We start from the raw sequence: 16123 nt of genomic DNA, 5'->3' as shown, positions 1-16123 counted from the left end.
GTTTTAAATAACTGGGTTTCATTTCTACATTTATCTAATTTACACAGTAAAACACTTCAAAAGAATGAAACAAAAAAAATCTTTTTCTTTTCTGCTTTAATTTTTATGTAAAAAAAAATATTTAATTACCTCACCAGGACTGTTGCGAAGTCTGCCTTCTTTTTAGCTTTTCATCATTCTGACTAAAATATCTGGAATTTCTCTGCATGGCTGATCTGGACCATGAGTTACATGCAACTAAAAGCATTTCTTTTTTTGAGTTGTGTGGTGCATTGAATTCATTAATACTTTGTAGCTGAGAGGAAAACAGAGCCTGAGAGGCTTCATAAAAACATTAAACTTAGATGAAAATACCAGCTCAATAGCAGTGGGTACAAATCTTTTCAAATACTTGAAATTGTAAAACAAATGTTTAAAAAACAGCAATTTCTTTCCTTACATTTTGCTGTTTCCTTCTCAGCTGGTCTATAATGACATTCCATTCAGCACAGATCCTTTTGTTTAACACAGAAATGCTCCAGGCATAAAAAACTTGAAATACCACAATTTTAGAAAAGTCAATTTATTTACAGCAAACTGCAGGCATACACAGAGGAGGCAAACTGAGCTGAAAGAAAGTACAAAATTAGGTACATCAGCCTCCAGGAAGCTGCAGCGTCAATGTGGACAGACGTCACGGTCATCCACGGAGAGCGCGGCGGCGTACTCGGAGCTCCAGTCTCTGAGGAACAGCTGTTCTGCTTGGCTCTGCAGAGTCTGCTGGCCTTCTTCTACGGCAGAGCCGGTCTGGTTCACCACCACGCCCACACCAGCCGTGTGGGTGAAGTAGTTTTCAGACCAGTTAGACGTCCCTGTGAGCAGAAACAGTGAAGAGGAGACTGGTGATCCCACAATCCTCTGTTTTAAACCCAACCGTAAGTTATCCCAAGTAACTGAATCACCAATCTGCCTATGCTGAAAGGGTCAAGAAAAATATATTATTTATTGTTTTATTACATCATATCAGGCTTAGTATAAGACAACTGGAAGGTTTTTCATCAACATTACTTATGTATAAAATATTTTTTTTTTATTTTTGTGTGTTTTGTTTCTTAGAAATCCATCAAGATTTAAAAAAAAGTGTCAAAAGTAAATCTCTAGTTGCTTCCTATTTATTTCACACTTTTTCTTATGTTTTATTGAAATAAATATATATATTTTTTTAAATAGCAAATGTGCTTTTTTTTAAATCGAGTTCCATCAGGGTGCAGCAAAACTCAAAATGTAACTAAAACTAACGTTTCATTTTTTTCTAGAATTAAATGTTGACTTTCAATTGCAAATAGAAATAAAATAAATTCACTGATTCAGAAATATGAATTTAAACCATAAAAAATATATATTTTAATCGGATTTCATGCCATTATACTTAGAAAAGGTGCTTTAAGCAAAATCATTTAATGGTTATTTTTTTGGACACTCAACTAATTAAGGTTGTTTTAAACAACATAAAAAACTGTTTTTCAAAGTTGAATCCATCCTTTAGGAGCCAATTTAATTTGAATTTTTATATAATAAAATTGAACTGTTTATTCTAAAACTGAAGTCCGCAGCTCAAAACAAGAAAACATTTGTCCAGATGAGGAAGTTCTGATTTTCCTGCAACAGTTGTGGAGTTTTTTCAGAATTTGTTTCCTCTGTAAACATTTATAAAGGAAGGAACGTTCCATCTGAGTCTGCACGCACCTATGTAGACCACTCTGTCAGTGACCATGAACTTGGCGTGGTTGACTCGGGCGAAGGGGATCTTCATCTGCTCAGCTGTGGACGGAACTCTGAAGATTTTCTACAAAACAGAGGAGGCGTGGTTTACGGATCTTTGTTTCAGTGTTTGTTTTTAGCCGTGAACGGAGGGAATCGTACCACTTCTACACCGCAGCTCAGCGGGGGCCGTCTGAGCACCAGCAGGGACTGCAGGAAGGGGAACATGGAGGCCGGTGAGTGCTTCCAGCAGCTGACCAGCAGTCGGACCTGCACCCCCCTGGTGCACCCGGCAGCACGCAGAGCTGAGTCGATGGCGGGCCAGAACCTACGAGATCAGAACCCTGATTAAAAGACCGCTGGGAACAATTTTACAGAAGATGGTCAGAGTGGGACTTGAAAGGAGCTGCCCTACCTGACCGGCTCCGTGAACTCTGACAGCGGGAGGAAGTCCATGACAGAAATGTAAACAAACTTCCGAGCATCGTGGATGACGGACAGGATGGTGGTGAGATCATCGGAGCGACCACGTGCTGAGATCTGGGGAGGAGCGCTCTGCAGGAGGCGGAGACAAACAAAGATGAAGGCGGATCATCAAACTGCTCTGTATCTATTCAGAGGAGGACATGCTGGTCTTAAATCCCTCAACATTTATTACGACTTAAATGTGATAAAGTAGCAAAGACCAGGACAGCTCTAGAGTGGAGCTGAACTTACGGACAGGAACACTCGAGCAGGAACTCCGTTGAGCTTTAGGTGAAGCGGCTCCTCTGAGCTGGACAGAGCAGACAGTCTGGCGGGCCAATATGGAGGCAGAGAGGCGTTGGCCCCCCCGATGCTCCAGTACACCCCGAAGATCCGAGAGGCGTCCTGAGCCAGGCAGCTGCAGTCCTCCAGAGACAAGCCCACCTCCTTCACCTTTGGAAGACGGGGGAGCACAGAGTTTGACTTCTGTCCCGCTGCAGTTTGACAGTAACAGCTCACTGCTGATGACGACTCGTTTCTACACAGCATCAAGTCAGTTTAAGAAACTTCCCCTTTCAGTTTTCAGCATTTTAAAAAACTCGAACTACAGAGGAGGAAATAAGCATTTGTTCCCTTGCTGATTTTGTAGGCTGACCCCTCTGAATGACAGTCTGTCGCGTCGTCCCTCGTTCTTTTGGACATTGAGAGACAGAAAAATCAAGAAATCAACTTTAAAGACTTATACATTTGTCAATAAACACCTTCAGGATTTAGACCAGAGGTCTGCAACCTGCAGCTCCAGAGCCACATGTGGCTCTTTTATCTCTCCATGGTAGAAATTTAAAAAAAATTAGAGTTTAGCTTCTGTTTTAGCAGCATGCTAACATGTTTTGCTTGTTTCTCGTCTACTGGGGTTTTCAGGCTAATTTAGAGTTTAGCTTCTATTTTAGCAACATGCTAACATTGTTGACTAATTTAGTTTACTGAGGAATTTTTGGAGTTCAGCTAGTAATTAAGCATTAAACTAGCTTTTTTGGCTAATTTGGCCTCCTATGAGTTTGCTATGCTAATTTAGATTTTAGCTTTTAATTTAGCAACATGCTAACATTTTTGGCTGATTTAATTTACTGAGGAATTTTATGCAAAATTGGAGTTCAGCTAGTAATTAATTAACAAGCTAGCATTTTCCTTAATGTGGCCTCTACTAAAGGTAAAAGGTAAAAACGTTAAAAAAAAAGTCACATTTTGACAGATGCTAGTTTCTTTTTATATTTTTTGCCTTTGTTCATGCCAAAATTACTTAGCATAATTCACATGTATTAAAAAAAGTTCCTAAAGGCTAAAGTAAGTTCATGCGGCTCCTTCTAGGATTTGATCAGTAGAAAACAAACCCAAATGGCTCTTTTTCTGTTAAAGGTTGCCGACCTTTGATTTAGACAGTGATTGTGAGGGGCTGGGGTCAGACCGTCATGTTTGGATGAGGAGAAATGCTCCCCCAAAACACCATCCCCACTCTCAAGCATGGAGGTGGAAACATTATGGTTTGGGGGTGTTTTTCTGCACGAGGATACTTCACTGTCACTTCACTGATAATAAGAGTTTTGCTCTCTGAGCAGCCCTACCTGACTCAGGGAACGCCAGTCCATGTTGGCGCTGCCCAGATACAGGTGTTTCTGGTCCACCACCCACAGCTTGGTGTGGACGATGCCTCCGGTCAGAGCCGTCAGGTTCACCTCTCTAACCTCAGCGCCCGTAGAGGCCAGCTCTGCCGTGTCCTGACTGGACGTCTGCGGAGCGTTCACTGCGATCTGGAGCTCCACGCCTTTGGATCCGAGTTGTTTCAGCTGCTCGAACACTCGTCTTCCCTGCAGAGCAGATAGGAAAACCATCAGTGCTGGATGAAGCTGCTTTACTCGAGTGTGGCGCGGCGGTGACCTGAGAGTCAGAGGGGTCAGCAGACTCCAGGTCACGCAGAGTGAAGTAGAACGCAGCGATCTGAACGGAGCGCTCGGCTCTGTGCAGCAGATGCAGCCAGCTGTCTGCGATGCTCGGCCACGTCGAAGGAGAGGACTCGTAGAGACCGACAGGGATGCTCTCCACCAGACGCGCTCTGATCAGCACAAACAAAACTTTATGTGACTGAAACAAACAAAATCAAAAAGACGGAAGGTTTTCTTCTGGTTCCTCACCTGCAGTCCACGCTGCATGGCTCTGATTTCAGACTAAAGCCCTCCAGCCAATGCAGCTCCAGCTGGGCTGTGAGTTCAGATGCAGACCTGGGGAGTCCATAGTGCCACATGTGATGACCCAGCCCCCCCAGCAGGAGCAGGCTGAGAGGCAGGAGGAGGCTGAAGGAAAATCCAGAGCCTCTGGACTTCTATTAAAGAGGAAAGATGATTTTTTTTAAACTGGAAGGCCGCACGTTTGAAAGCAGACATTCCAGGGCTGCTGCAGCTGGGTGTGGCGCCATAACTTTCTACTGACAGACAGAAGCAGCAGATGGGAATATTTCTCACCTTTGATTCTGCCGAGCTCACTTTTGAAAGCTCTGCAGCCACAAAAGACTCCTCCCAAATGGCTTCTTTCTCCGAGAGATTCAGCGCCTCTGATTGGCTCTCCGGTGGTTCAGGATGTTTGGAATCCTCTGAATCCTCGTCAGGTTCTGCGTCTGATGAAGACCGGCTGTCCCTTATGTCAGCAGTAATCGTCGGCTCTGTTTCCCAAGGTGGTTCTTCATCCATGATGGCGGCAACTTCGTCAATGGAGCTGACATCTGCAGGAGACATTTCCAGGTCTTCAGCAGGCTCTGCGTTAAAGTCTGAGTCGCTCTTTGGTTCCTGGCAGGCCGAATCTTCAGGTGGAAGGATTCCTGCAGACGCATCTTCTCCGACAGCTTCAGCGTCCGAGCTTTTGTCGCTGAGCTGCCCGGGTCTGAGCGCCGGCCGGGGGCTGACCATCAGGAAGGGACTCTGAGCAGACTCGGATAAACTAAAGTCTGCGTGAGCGGGCGCCGCCGAGCTGAAAGCCCCCGAAGAAGCAGCAGCCTGAGCTTCACTGCTGAACACCGGTGCGACTGCGATGCCCACTTTGGGGATGTGAACCGACGGCAGCGGGAGTGCCGTTTCCTTGACATCGGGGGGTTTGCTCTTAGGTGCCTCCGCAATCCCAGCGGTCTCAGGAGCGTCGTGCAGCGGAGCTTCGTTTTTGGAAGCAGGAAGATCGCCAACCGCAGATCGTTTCTGGAATGTGGGGATTCGGGAGACGAGCTTCCCGCTTTTCCGACTCATGTCTTCTTTTTCTTCAACTTCTTTTTCCAGACGATCCAGCACAATGCTGCAAAGCTTCAGTTCCTGAGAAGGAAAAGAAGAAACAAGCATAACTACCCAGCATACTCCCACACTTTTACTTTGTACCGGGGAATAGCTGATGGCTATGCCTCTGTCACAAGAAACTGCTCCGCCTCTGTGGCATGAAACTAGCTCCCCCTTCATCCCAGAAACGTAGCCCCGCCAAAAAGGTAGCCCCGCCTCTGTGACTTCAAACCGGTTTTGCCTCAATCACACGAAGGTGGCTCCACCTCAGTCACATCAAGCAGGTTCTGCCTCTGTCACATTAGTCCTGCTTGTTTAAGCTGTCAAAGTAACTTTGATAAGTTAGCTCTTGAGTTAGACGTTAGGAAATGTGAAGGATTTAGGATAAAAAGTGAAATAACACATTTTACAAATATATTTTTTTTAATTCAATTTAAATGTAATTCTATTGTAGATAATTTACAAGTAAATTATATGAATTTAGCAATAAAAATAAATCATTTAAACCTTTGAGAAAAGGTAAATCCCAGCAGTCGAAAGACATGTTAAGGTAGAATGTGAGCCTTTTTTTTTATTTTTTATGAACTTACAATCTCCGGCTTCCTCCCACCGTCCAAAAACATGCTTCATAGGTTAATTGGTGACTCTAAATTGTCCCTAGGTATGAATGTGAATGTGAGAGTGGATGTGTGTGTGATTGAGGCCCTGCGACAGACTGGCGACCTGTCCAGGGTGTACCCCGCCTTCGCCCATAAGTGGCCGGGATAGGCTCCGGCACCCCCGCGACCCCGCGACCCCGAAAGGGAAGAAGCGGACAAGAAGATGGATGGATGGATGAACGTACAATTTCCCCAAACAAAATACATGTTTTTATTTAATGGCCACAAATTTGGTTAAATGGCATGAAAATGTTAAAAAGTAAAACAAAAGGAGTGGGATTAAAAAATGATCCTCCAACTCCCTATTAAGCAATTAATCAAACTTTAGTTTACAACCATGATATTTAACTAATGGTATGTTCAAGAGAAAATATGTCATTTTTTAAAAAAAACGATTAGGTATTATTCCCCCTTGAATTTGTACATTAAAGATTCAACTAACTTAATACACCTAATTTTTTTATCTAAAAAGATAAATTTTGATATTCATAATTCATTTTTTTAACAATTAATAAAAATTCCTTTTACAGACAGTAGAGACACAAAAGGAAGAGAAATAATAATTTACCAACATTATCTTGTTTTCTACCTTTACTGCGGTTACTCTCACTGTTCGATCCATTTTTGATCCATATCATTATCTTTTACATTCATACAATTTATGATTAAAAGTATTTATAATTGTATCATTTGCATCCATGCATTTGTTTTGCAATTTCTAATCCAATTATTTTTAAAAAATGCAATGATTTCCTTGGACAACTTAGATTGTGATGGTAACTAGGATAAACTTTATTTATCCCACAAAGAGGAAATTACCAAAGTTCTATAAAAAACAGCAGATACATACCACTAAAAACACTTGCTTTTTTGTTCTTTGTCTACTTTTTTCTTAATTGCTGCATCTATGTTTATGAATTTACTGTGTTGTTTCTGCCTAAAAGAATATAATCTTGCATTTGCATTCTCAAATGTTATTTTAACATATGTGCCCCTGTTTTAAATAAACAAACTTGATTAAATAAACCTCATAAGTGGAAGATGAAAGGAAACAACACATTTTCCCTCATTTTTAAATAAGAATGGTACAGTTTTTATGCTTAAGTATAACATTTAAGCCATTATTTTGTCCCTGTTACTAAAATAAACCATTTGACTTTTTTTTATCAGTCAATGCACAGACGGATGCTGTTTGCTGCAGCAGGAGGAGCCATATTTCCTGGTTTGCCTGCTGCAGCCGATGATGATGCAAAAGGCTGCTGCTAAAGCATCAAGCGGTTGTGCAAATAACAGTCCTTCCACACTTTCTTTCTTCATCTGTACCTGTCCTGTTCCCGAGCATTTAGCAGACATTAGCAGCTCACCGTCACGTCGCCCTCTTTCTCCTTGGCAGCCTCCTTCTCCGGCTCAGCTTGGCGCCTCTCCATCGCTCGGTTCGGGACGGGCTCTGAGTCTGAAGTCGAGTCTGACTCATCCGACTCCTAAGCATGAATAAAACCATTTTCAGCTGGTATACATGTGTCCATTTTAGTTCACAAATAATTAATAAACTTACCGTGCAGTAGAAAAGAACTTATATATATTTAAGTGTTTTTGTTTATCTTAAGTGCCTTTCAGGTTAGCTAGGAACAGGTAACTAACGGTAGCTACTTCGTTTGTGCACTGACTAAAATCAATAAAGTTTTGTTATTCAAACTACATCCAACTTTATTAGTTAGACCTACTTTACGACACTTTTAAACAACTTTAGAGGCTAAATTAAGCAACTTAACGTTGTCAGGCGAGCGACGTGGCCGTGTGTGGAGAGTTCGGCTGTGGAGGAAGAGGAGGAGGCGGAAAAGCTGAGCAATAAAAGTACCCACCTCGATCACAGCCCTGCTGCGTCCCCGCAGGCGGGTCGACCTTCGAGTCGGCGTCTGCTGTAACTGGACTCCAACGGACCTGCGGCTTCGTAATAGGATCGGCATCCTGGGCGACTTTAAAAATTCAACACTTTGGTGTGACGATAATACTGACGGAATCCGATTAATATATATGACGTTATTCTATGGAACCGTAAGAAATATCGCTAAAATCGACCTGCGAGGAACATCGCATGCATATTTATCGCGATTGAATGTTGAAAAAACTATTGTTGGAGCCCAAAATGCATAAAAATTCGTTCATAGTATTCGGATTTGCCAGCGTCCTCAAAATTCACACAAACAACAACTTAAAGAGACCGCGATTTCCTTTGACTTCCGGTTGGCCGTTAGGGATCCGTTTGAATTAGCCCCGCCCCCCGTTGTGACGCAGATCAAATGCGGAAAAGGGGGAATTCTCGACGTTTGGCTGCAGGTACAGAAGCTCCATGTTCCCCTAAAAGTAAGTTCTGCTATTCATATCTAAGAAATATGCATTTCTTTATTTTATTTTAAATAATTATAAATTCGTGACACCTCGAGCGTCTCACATCGGTGTTAGCTGCCAGTTTGAATTAGCTTAGCTTTGCTTCCTCGAACTGTTGTTTATGTTCCATAAACACAGTAAACAAGATAAATAATGTCTTCTGAAATTATGGAAACGGGAGCAATTGGAATTTTAAAGTGTTATCGATCAGAATTTTTAGTTAAACGAAACAGATTTTATTTATAAATTGTGTTTTTTAATCGAAACTAAAACTGTAACCTGCTAAAATAGTGATGGCTTTAAGCTTGTTTAAGCCGCGAGGAGAGATAAAGATCAGCCTCCTGGTTTTTGTTTATGCAGCTATGTGCTTTTCTTTTGATAACTTTATAGTCGTAATTGTGTAATAAAACATTTTTGAGATAGTTTGTCCTTAAAGCTGTTCAGAAGTCCCCAAGAATGGGACTGATAACACCTTACAATGCTGTTGTTTAACATTCCTCCCCTTAATGGAAATCTCCACGGATGTTGACTGAGTTTTCGTGTGAAAATTTAATGAAATAGCTTGTGGTTTCCATAGGTTTTATTATGATGATAAAATAGCAAAGGGTATATTTCTGCATCTACCTAAAATAAGTGTTACAACACTTTTGCATGCTGATTCTTTGACCTCTGACCTTTTATAAGAAACTGGAAGTTTCCTCAAATACTGTATGACTACAGTCAGGTTCAAGCTTGTGATTGTGACAGTCAACAAGTTATATAACGCAGCTCACACTAATGTGAAGGCGTGTTCCTGTGTTGTCGTCTGGTAGCTTATAAGTTCCTCAACTGCCTTTCAGGCTCCATTGGTTACACTCACAAAACTTCATTCTTTTCTTCCTTATTAATTTATTTTAAACATAGAAACAATTTGTAACAGTTTGGAGAAAGGTTTGTTTGTTTTGGTATTAAGGTCTGTCCTTTAAAATGTTTCCTTGTTTGAAGCTTTGTCAATTTATAACACTGCGATGAAACAGCTGGAAATCTAAAGTCAACAACATTTTCAAGTTCACAACATGATACCTTCTGGCTATTGATTCGAGTCTTTAAAAATGTGGCTATAAAAGCTTTGTTAACTATTTCCTGGCTGTTTACTTACTTATGGCCGGTGTTTTCTGGTTTCAATGGCTTCATTAGAGATAAAAAAAATTACCAAAAGATTGAAAAAATATATATATTTTTTTTTTCTGTAAAATATTCCAACAGGGGCAGAGCTACAGGGTGGGTTGGCAAGGGGTTAAATAAATATTATTATCATTATTAACAAAATTAAGAGTTTATCACTCCAAGCTTCTTTAAGTATTAGTAATAGTACCTCAGCTAAAAGAATAGCTGTTTTAATATAAATGACAATGAATATACAACAGTTTGAAATGCGTATTTTTGATCCCTTCATTTGTAATGGCCTTCCATCTTCTGCCCCCCTCTTTTAAAATGTTCTTGCTCCTCCTCTGGATTCATAAGTGACCTGCTGACGTCCTGACTCTGTTTCTTCCTCAGGTCTTCCATATAAACCTGCCATGTTGCAGCGTGAACGATGACGGCTCAGTGATCCCGTCGTCTCTCCGATGGACGCTCCACTCACAGCCGACCCCTACCCCAGCTCCTCCACCTCCCCCCTGCCGGTGCCCCTGCTCCCCGCCGTCTTCCCGTCGGTCCAGCTCGGCTTCACCATCCTCTACACGGCTCTGTACGCAGGCCTCTTTGTGGCGGTGTATCTCCAGCTGTGGCTGCTCTTCCTCTATAAGCACAAGAGATGGAGTTACCAGAGCGCCTTTCTGTTCCTCTGTCTGCTCTGGTCGGCTCTCCGCACCACGCTCTTCTCGTTCTACTTCCACAATGCGGTGGAGGCCAACCACCTCCCTGTCGTAGTGTACTGGCTGCTGTATTGCTTCCCTGTTTGTCTGCAGTTCTTCACTGTCAGCCTCATAAATCTGTATTTTACTCAGGTGAGCTTTGAGCAGGTGATCAGTCTATAGGTTCAGCTGATCCACTCAGATTCCTTTATTCTGTTCTGCTCTCCCACTACAGGTATTACTCAAAGTTAAAGAGACCTACAGTTCTGCAATGAACAAACGGCTGTAAGTTTGACAGAAACTTTTCAGAACATTCTAACTATCAACCTAATTATCGATCCTGTTTGCTCCTGCTGTGTTTCTCCAGATGGACAGCGCGGTGTGCATACGGAGCAATGAGTCTCGTCTTCCTCTGCGTGAATGTGGCGTGCGGGGTTCTTGGCGACCGCGACACCAGCGGGGAGAGGGGCAACAGGACCTGGAACCTCGTCCTGATCCGCGTTATAATCAACGACTTGCTTTTCATCTTGGCAGCCGTGCTGCTCGCCACGTTGCTGTTGAGTCTGGCCCGACATTCCCGCTCCACCAGCGCCTACCTGATGAGCAAGGTGTGTCAGACGTTTCTGCAGAAACGGCGACTCTATTGCTGCTCGCTGTGTCATGTCCTCTGTGGTTCTCACGTCTGAGAGAGTTACTGACCAAACTCTGAGGTCATCTGCCTAAGGCTTTAAAAGACTTACACGTTGACCTGCTAAATGAAAGCCTACTTAGGATTGAGAGTGGAAACTGCAGGATCCAGGAACTGAAGCTGTGTTTTTACTCTCACTTTTGTTAAATGATTCCCGTTTAAACTGTTGTTCCTCATTAGGGGACCACAGTGTGTCGAACAGCAGCCCTCGGAGCGGCGGTGATCCTCTTATACACCAGCCGCGCCTGCTACAACCTGGCAGTCCTCTACCTGTCCCAGAATCACCGTGTGGAGTCTTTCAACTTTAACTGGTACAACGTCTCTGATCAGGTAATCCAACAAAGTCCCAGTCGGGCTTCATTTCTCAAGCAAAGATCGTGAAAAATCCCCACAGACGGACTTTCATTTTCATTGTATTTGTTTTATTTACTTCCCTTTAAAAATACAAAGAAACAAAGCAATAAAAGACACAAACTTTTATTTAGTCACAAAAAAAGGAGAACAGAAAGAACTTATTATTTCTGCCACCTTTACTTAATGATTAAAACCATCGCCACATTTTTCCTTATCTCAAAAGACAAAAAAAAACCCACATGTTCTTGTAGCATTTTTACCATGATGGAGGAGATTTATAAAATAATTTAAGATTAAAACTATGTTTTGAGTATTTCTTTATTCAAATCGTGTTGGATCAAAAAGCTGTCATTTGATAAAACTCAAGTTTGTGATGCAGCAACTGCCACAGGCTGGGCCAAAGTCTTCTTTCTCCGCCACAATTCTGATGCATCCACTTGCAGACAAATAGATCCATTAACATCTTTATTTTCCTCGTCTGACCTGCCATTTGGATCTAAACTGGGTTAGCTCTGATAACGCTCGCTTTTTTTTTCCGCAAATGTTTCCTTGTAAGCTAACATAAGAACATGTAAACAAAGGAATTCTGGGAAATTAGCAAGGCTAACTTCTGCACCAACAGCCCAAAAAGAAATTTCTAATGAGTTCCTGTAGAAAATATATCTTAGGAAAAGACACAAAACTTTTGATTTTGGCTAAAAACTGCATAATCATAATTAAAAGACCACTGGAAACGGTTTTACAATAAATACAAATATAGTCAAAGTGGGACTTTGATAAACACCTAATGACTATAACAATATATATATAATATATGTTACACTTTGATTTGTTGTTAAGGATAATTCCATGATCTACTATCATGTATTAAAACATTTATTTGTTATTTTTAGTTCTAATTTCGTTTATGTGCATGTCCTTTTATAGACTCACTTCAATGAAAATTATGTTTTTAACAAGTTCCTGTGGCATTTTTCTGATGATAAAATAATCTCAAAATATAATTTCTGCAGATTTTTTATTCAAACAGTTCTGAATATTTGACTAAACATGTTCATTTTAATATTTTTAATTCTTAAATAGTTGAATAGATGAGTATTTTTAGTGTCATTCTGTGATACTTCTTTTTTTTTATTTGTTGTAAAATGAAAATTTAATTTAAAAACATTTTTTTTTTGCATTTCCCCAAACATCAAAATGGAATGATAAGTAAATATAATGCATCAGGATCTGATGACCATTTAACTTTTTAAATATTTTAACTGTTTAAATACAGTAAATATGATCTTTCCTGCTTTATTTTCAGGCTGATTTACTGATTGAACTTGGGGACCAGGGCTATCTAGCCTTCGGCATCATCCTCTTCATATGGGAGCTGCTCCCAACCACCCTCCTCATCCTCATCTTCAGGGTTCGCAGACCAGCTCAGGAGGTGTGTGATTAGTCCTTACGTCATCCTTTAATCAGAGTGACGAGGCCGCACGTTTATTATCCAGCAACATGAGTCATTCCTTTTGCTTTCAATTCTCCTTGTCACAGACCAACAACACGGCCATCAACAACAGAGTTCTGCCTCGGCCGTATTTCTTTGACGACCCTCAAGGCAGCGATGATGAAATTCCTGTTCCCTGGGCTCGCAGCTCGCAGTCAAACTTAAGGTACGAGAAAGCAAAAAGGCTTCTCCTCGTCTGGTGATCTCACGCAAACACGCCGGCAGACTTGTTAAAGAAATTCTTTGAAATCAGGTCAATCATTTACCAGATGGTTTTATAACACCACAGAGATATTAATATTATAAATAACATAATAGGACAAAAACCTGGAAAACCTTTTTATAGACGGGATAAATATAAACGCAGATCCACATTATATAGACGAGACATACATGTTATTTAACCCTTAAAAGTCTAACTATATTTCTTTCTATTTAAAAAAAAATCTTTTAATTATGAGGTTTTTAGCCATAACTTAAAAACTGTCATTTTTTAAGATGCAGCGTGGCAGGAGCTCATTAAAAATGTGTGGGTGAGCTTTTTGTTTACGCTCTTCCCTGGCTTATAGCACCTCACAAGCCCAAGCTAACATTAGCGTAGCAAAAAAAAAAAATCCAGCCGTACAGTTTTTATCCAGACAAGAAAAATTTTTAGTTTTACAATATATCGGGTTAAAATCACAAACAAAATGTGCACTGACTGAAACCACCTTTTCCTCTCAGCTGGTACGGGTCAGAGACGGCTCCTCTCCTGTGCTCCAACAACCCAGCAGAGAACAGCCACCAGCACCACTCTTTTTACTCCACCCCCCAGACCTGAACCCCACCTGCTGTCTCACCAGGGACCTGCCGCCTCCCACTGTGGACAGTTTTGCACTAAAAAGCTCAGGAAAGCTGAAAATGCACCTTGTAGTCAATAGGAAACAATCTAGTGTTTCTCACCTTAAAGGGAAAAAGCTCAGCAGACTTTGATATTTTCCTCATCAAACGTAATCTCAGGTTGTAAACTTTTTTAGGACTATGCATTAACAAAAGTTACTCTTTTCGGCTGCTGGAGCTCCACATATTTTCTTAAGTCGCCGTCATTCAACTGTAGATTTGGAAAAATATCCAAACTTTATTACAGATAAACTATTTATTTTTGCATTTTTTGCTTCACAGAAGGAATTCCACTTTATCACTTTGATATTAAGCTTTCTTGTTTTAAACCTTTAGTTCTTTTTGTACCCCATCTGTAAAAAAAAAAAAAAATGTTTTCTTCCCTGCTTTCCTCTTTGAATAGTTTTATGGTTGTGATTTGATAAAAGCTTTATTTATTTATGTTTTTATCCTCTAAATGCTTCTTACTTTCAGTTTTCGTGACCATTTACTCTCCTGTGCTGTCGACTTTCTGCCTGACTGACATTTGATATGAAAACTGCAGACCAATAAATTTTTTTTTACAAAACTCTTTTCGTCTTGTTGCTAAGTAGAAAACCTTCCAAAGGAAACACAACAAAATACTTTCATTTCTTCTTATTTTCTTTGAAGTTGTGCTCATGTCGGTTCGGGAGTTTTCTATTAAGTTAAGACATGGAGGTTAAATCTTGCACTTTAAAAAAAAAATAGCACTCTTTACTACATCTGAAATCAGAAAAATTGGTTTAGTTGAAATTTAAGTGTGTATTTGATGTTTTTGCTTAAGATGAAGTGACTTATTATCACACAGAGTGTGAGAAGTTCCTCCTCCGAAGCTTCGGGTCAAACCACAAGTGACCTCAGCAGAGGAACCTCTGGTGAAAATCACTTGTGCAAGGATGACCTTAGTTCTCATCTAAGCTAAGTTTTCTGATGTGAAAACAAAATCAAAATCTGCTGCTTCCTTTTTTTAATGTGAGAACAGACAGACTCAGATGACTCAAACTGCTACCAGACCCTCAAAAAATAGATTATTATAAATTAGCCTAGTGCAGTAACACAAATGTGAAGATATAAACTTTTATTCGTTTAAAAAATATTTGTCAGTTGTCCCATGCATAAAAATAAGTTTAGCATCTGCAGACAAATTGTGTTCTTAAAATAAAAGATAAAAACGTGGAGGAAAAAAAAAACTTTTTTTGTCCTCAGAAGTATTTATTTTCCGTAGCAGCAGTACTCACACTACTGTTTTCACTCAGAACCGATTCTCCAATTAGCACCTTTCTCCCCAAAACAGCCAATCAGCGTCTCGCCTCAGCACAACCAATCAGATTGCAGAATGTTCCACAAAGAAATTCAAACCGTTCTCATATTTCATTTTTGTTTTTATTTTTAGTCTATTATATTTCAAAAAACTGCAGAGAGAACTAAACCATAAAATAATGAACAATAAGCAGATATTTTTAAATAATGTGATTATTTTATAAAACTACCAAACTTTACATCAGAAAAGAAATTTTACCTAAGACTACTATATGTATACTTAGTCTATGCAAAAAGTGAGGCAGTATACTTGAAGTTTAATTGTTGCATAGTATCTATATATTATAAAATTAAATTATAATCTTAAAATGCTAACTATTCTCAAGTATATTTAATAAAATAATTTTTAAGCATACTTTTTAATGCTAAAGAAAGCTTCATTAAGATAATAAATAATGATTAAAGATTAAATTAATTGAATGAAGATTCAATGAATTAAGATTTAAAACAAAATAGATAAAATATAACAAATTAACAATGTAGTAATTATTACGATACCATTTGACATTATGCTAAAAGTTTCAACATGCTAATTTGACTCAGAAATATTCCTAAGAAACACAAGAAGCTATAAATAGTTTTGGTTATTTTTAAATGTGAGGCAGAATACTTAATAATTACTTATTTACCATCTACATCAGCTATTATAAACTTACATTTTTCAGATTTAGACCAAAGAAGTATTCAGTCAGTGAACTTTCTTTATAACACGGACATGGTGAATAATACTTTCTATACTCAAGTATACTTAATAAAATAAACTTAAAGTGTACTACTTTTTGCAAAGGGAACACAATAAAATAAAATAAAAAATCCAAAAATCAGATGAACTTAGTGCCGTCTCGGACTTTTTCTTATTTCTAAAAAATTTATTTCTAACCTGATTTTTTTTGTCACATTTGTCACTGTTTTTTTAATGTCTCAACAGAAATTTTACATATTTAAATACTCTCTCTACGTTTAATTTAACC

General features: G+C 39.7%; 2 protein-coding genes across 3 annotated transcripts; one reads left to right on the top strand and one right to left on the bottom strand.

Moving 5' to 3' along the window:
• Window positions 1-546: 546 nt before the first annotated feature.
• Window positions 547-8173, bottom strand: pld7 (phospholipase D family, member 7). Of its 2 annotated transcripts, none has more exons than XM_024283586.2 (11): window positions 8038-8173; window positions 7540-7656; window positions 4722-5555; window positions 4395-4582; window positions 4141-4315; window positions 3828-4070; window positions 2458-2658; window positions 2156-2295; window positions 1903-2068; window positions 1726-1825; window positions 547-851 (listed from the first exon to the last, which is right to left on the bottom strand). In XM_024283586.2, the coding sequence occupies exons 1-11, from the start codon at window positions 8140-8142 to the stop codon at window positions 658-660; spliced, it is 2463 nt and encodes an 820-aa protein (XP_024139354.1). In that variant the 5' UTR covers window positions 8143-8173; the 3' UTR covers window positions 547-657. The 2 variants fall into 2 exon arrangements, with proteins under 2 accessions (XP_024139354.1, XP_024139355.1); XM_024283587.2 differs by lacking the exon at window positions 8038-8173 and adding an exon at window positions 7731-7883.
• A 233-nt stretch (window positions 8174-8406) lies between these two features.
• gpr137 (G protein-coupled receptor 137) lies at window positions 8407-14379 on the top strand. Its single transcript, XM_024283588.1, has 8 exons — window positions 8407-8539; window positions 10103-10551; window positions 10634-10683; window positions 10766-11006; window positions 11267-11416; window positions 12747-12872; window positions 12980-13098; window positions 13656-14379. Exons 2-8 carry the CDS (start codon window positions 10171-10173, stop codon window positions 13750-13752), a joined length of 1164 nt encoding a protein of 387 aa, XP_024139356.1. The 5' UTR covers window positions 8407-8539; window positions 10103-10170; the 3' UTR covers window positions 13753-14379.
• The last annotated feature ends 1744 nt before the right edge of the window (window positions 14380-16123 follow it).

This window comes from Oryzias melastigma, linkage group LG10 (genome assembly GCF_002922805.2).
Source record: "Oryzias melastigma strain HK-1 linkage group LG10, ASM292280v2, whole genome shotgun sequence".
Taxonomy (NCBI): Eukaryota; Metazoa; Chordata; class Actinopteri; order Beloniformes; family Adrianichthyidae; genus Oryzias; species Oryzias melastigma.
This window is presented reverse-complemented; position numbering and strand designations above follow the sequence as displayed.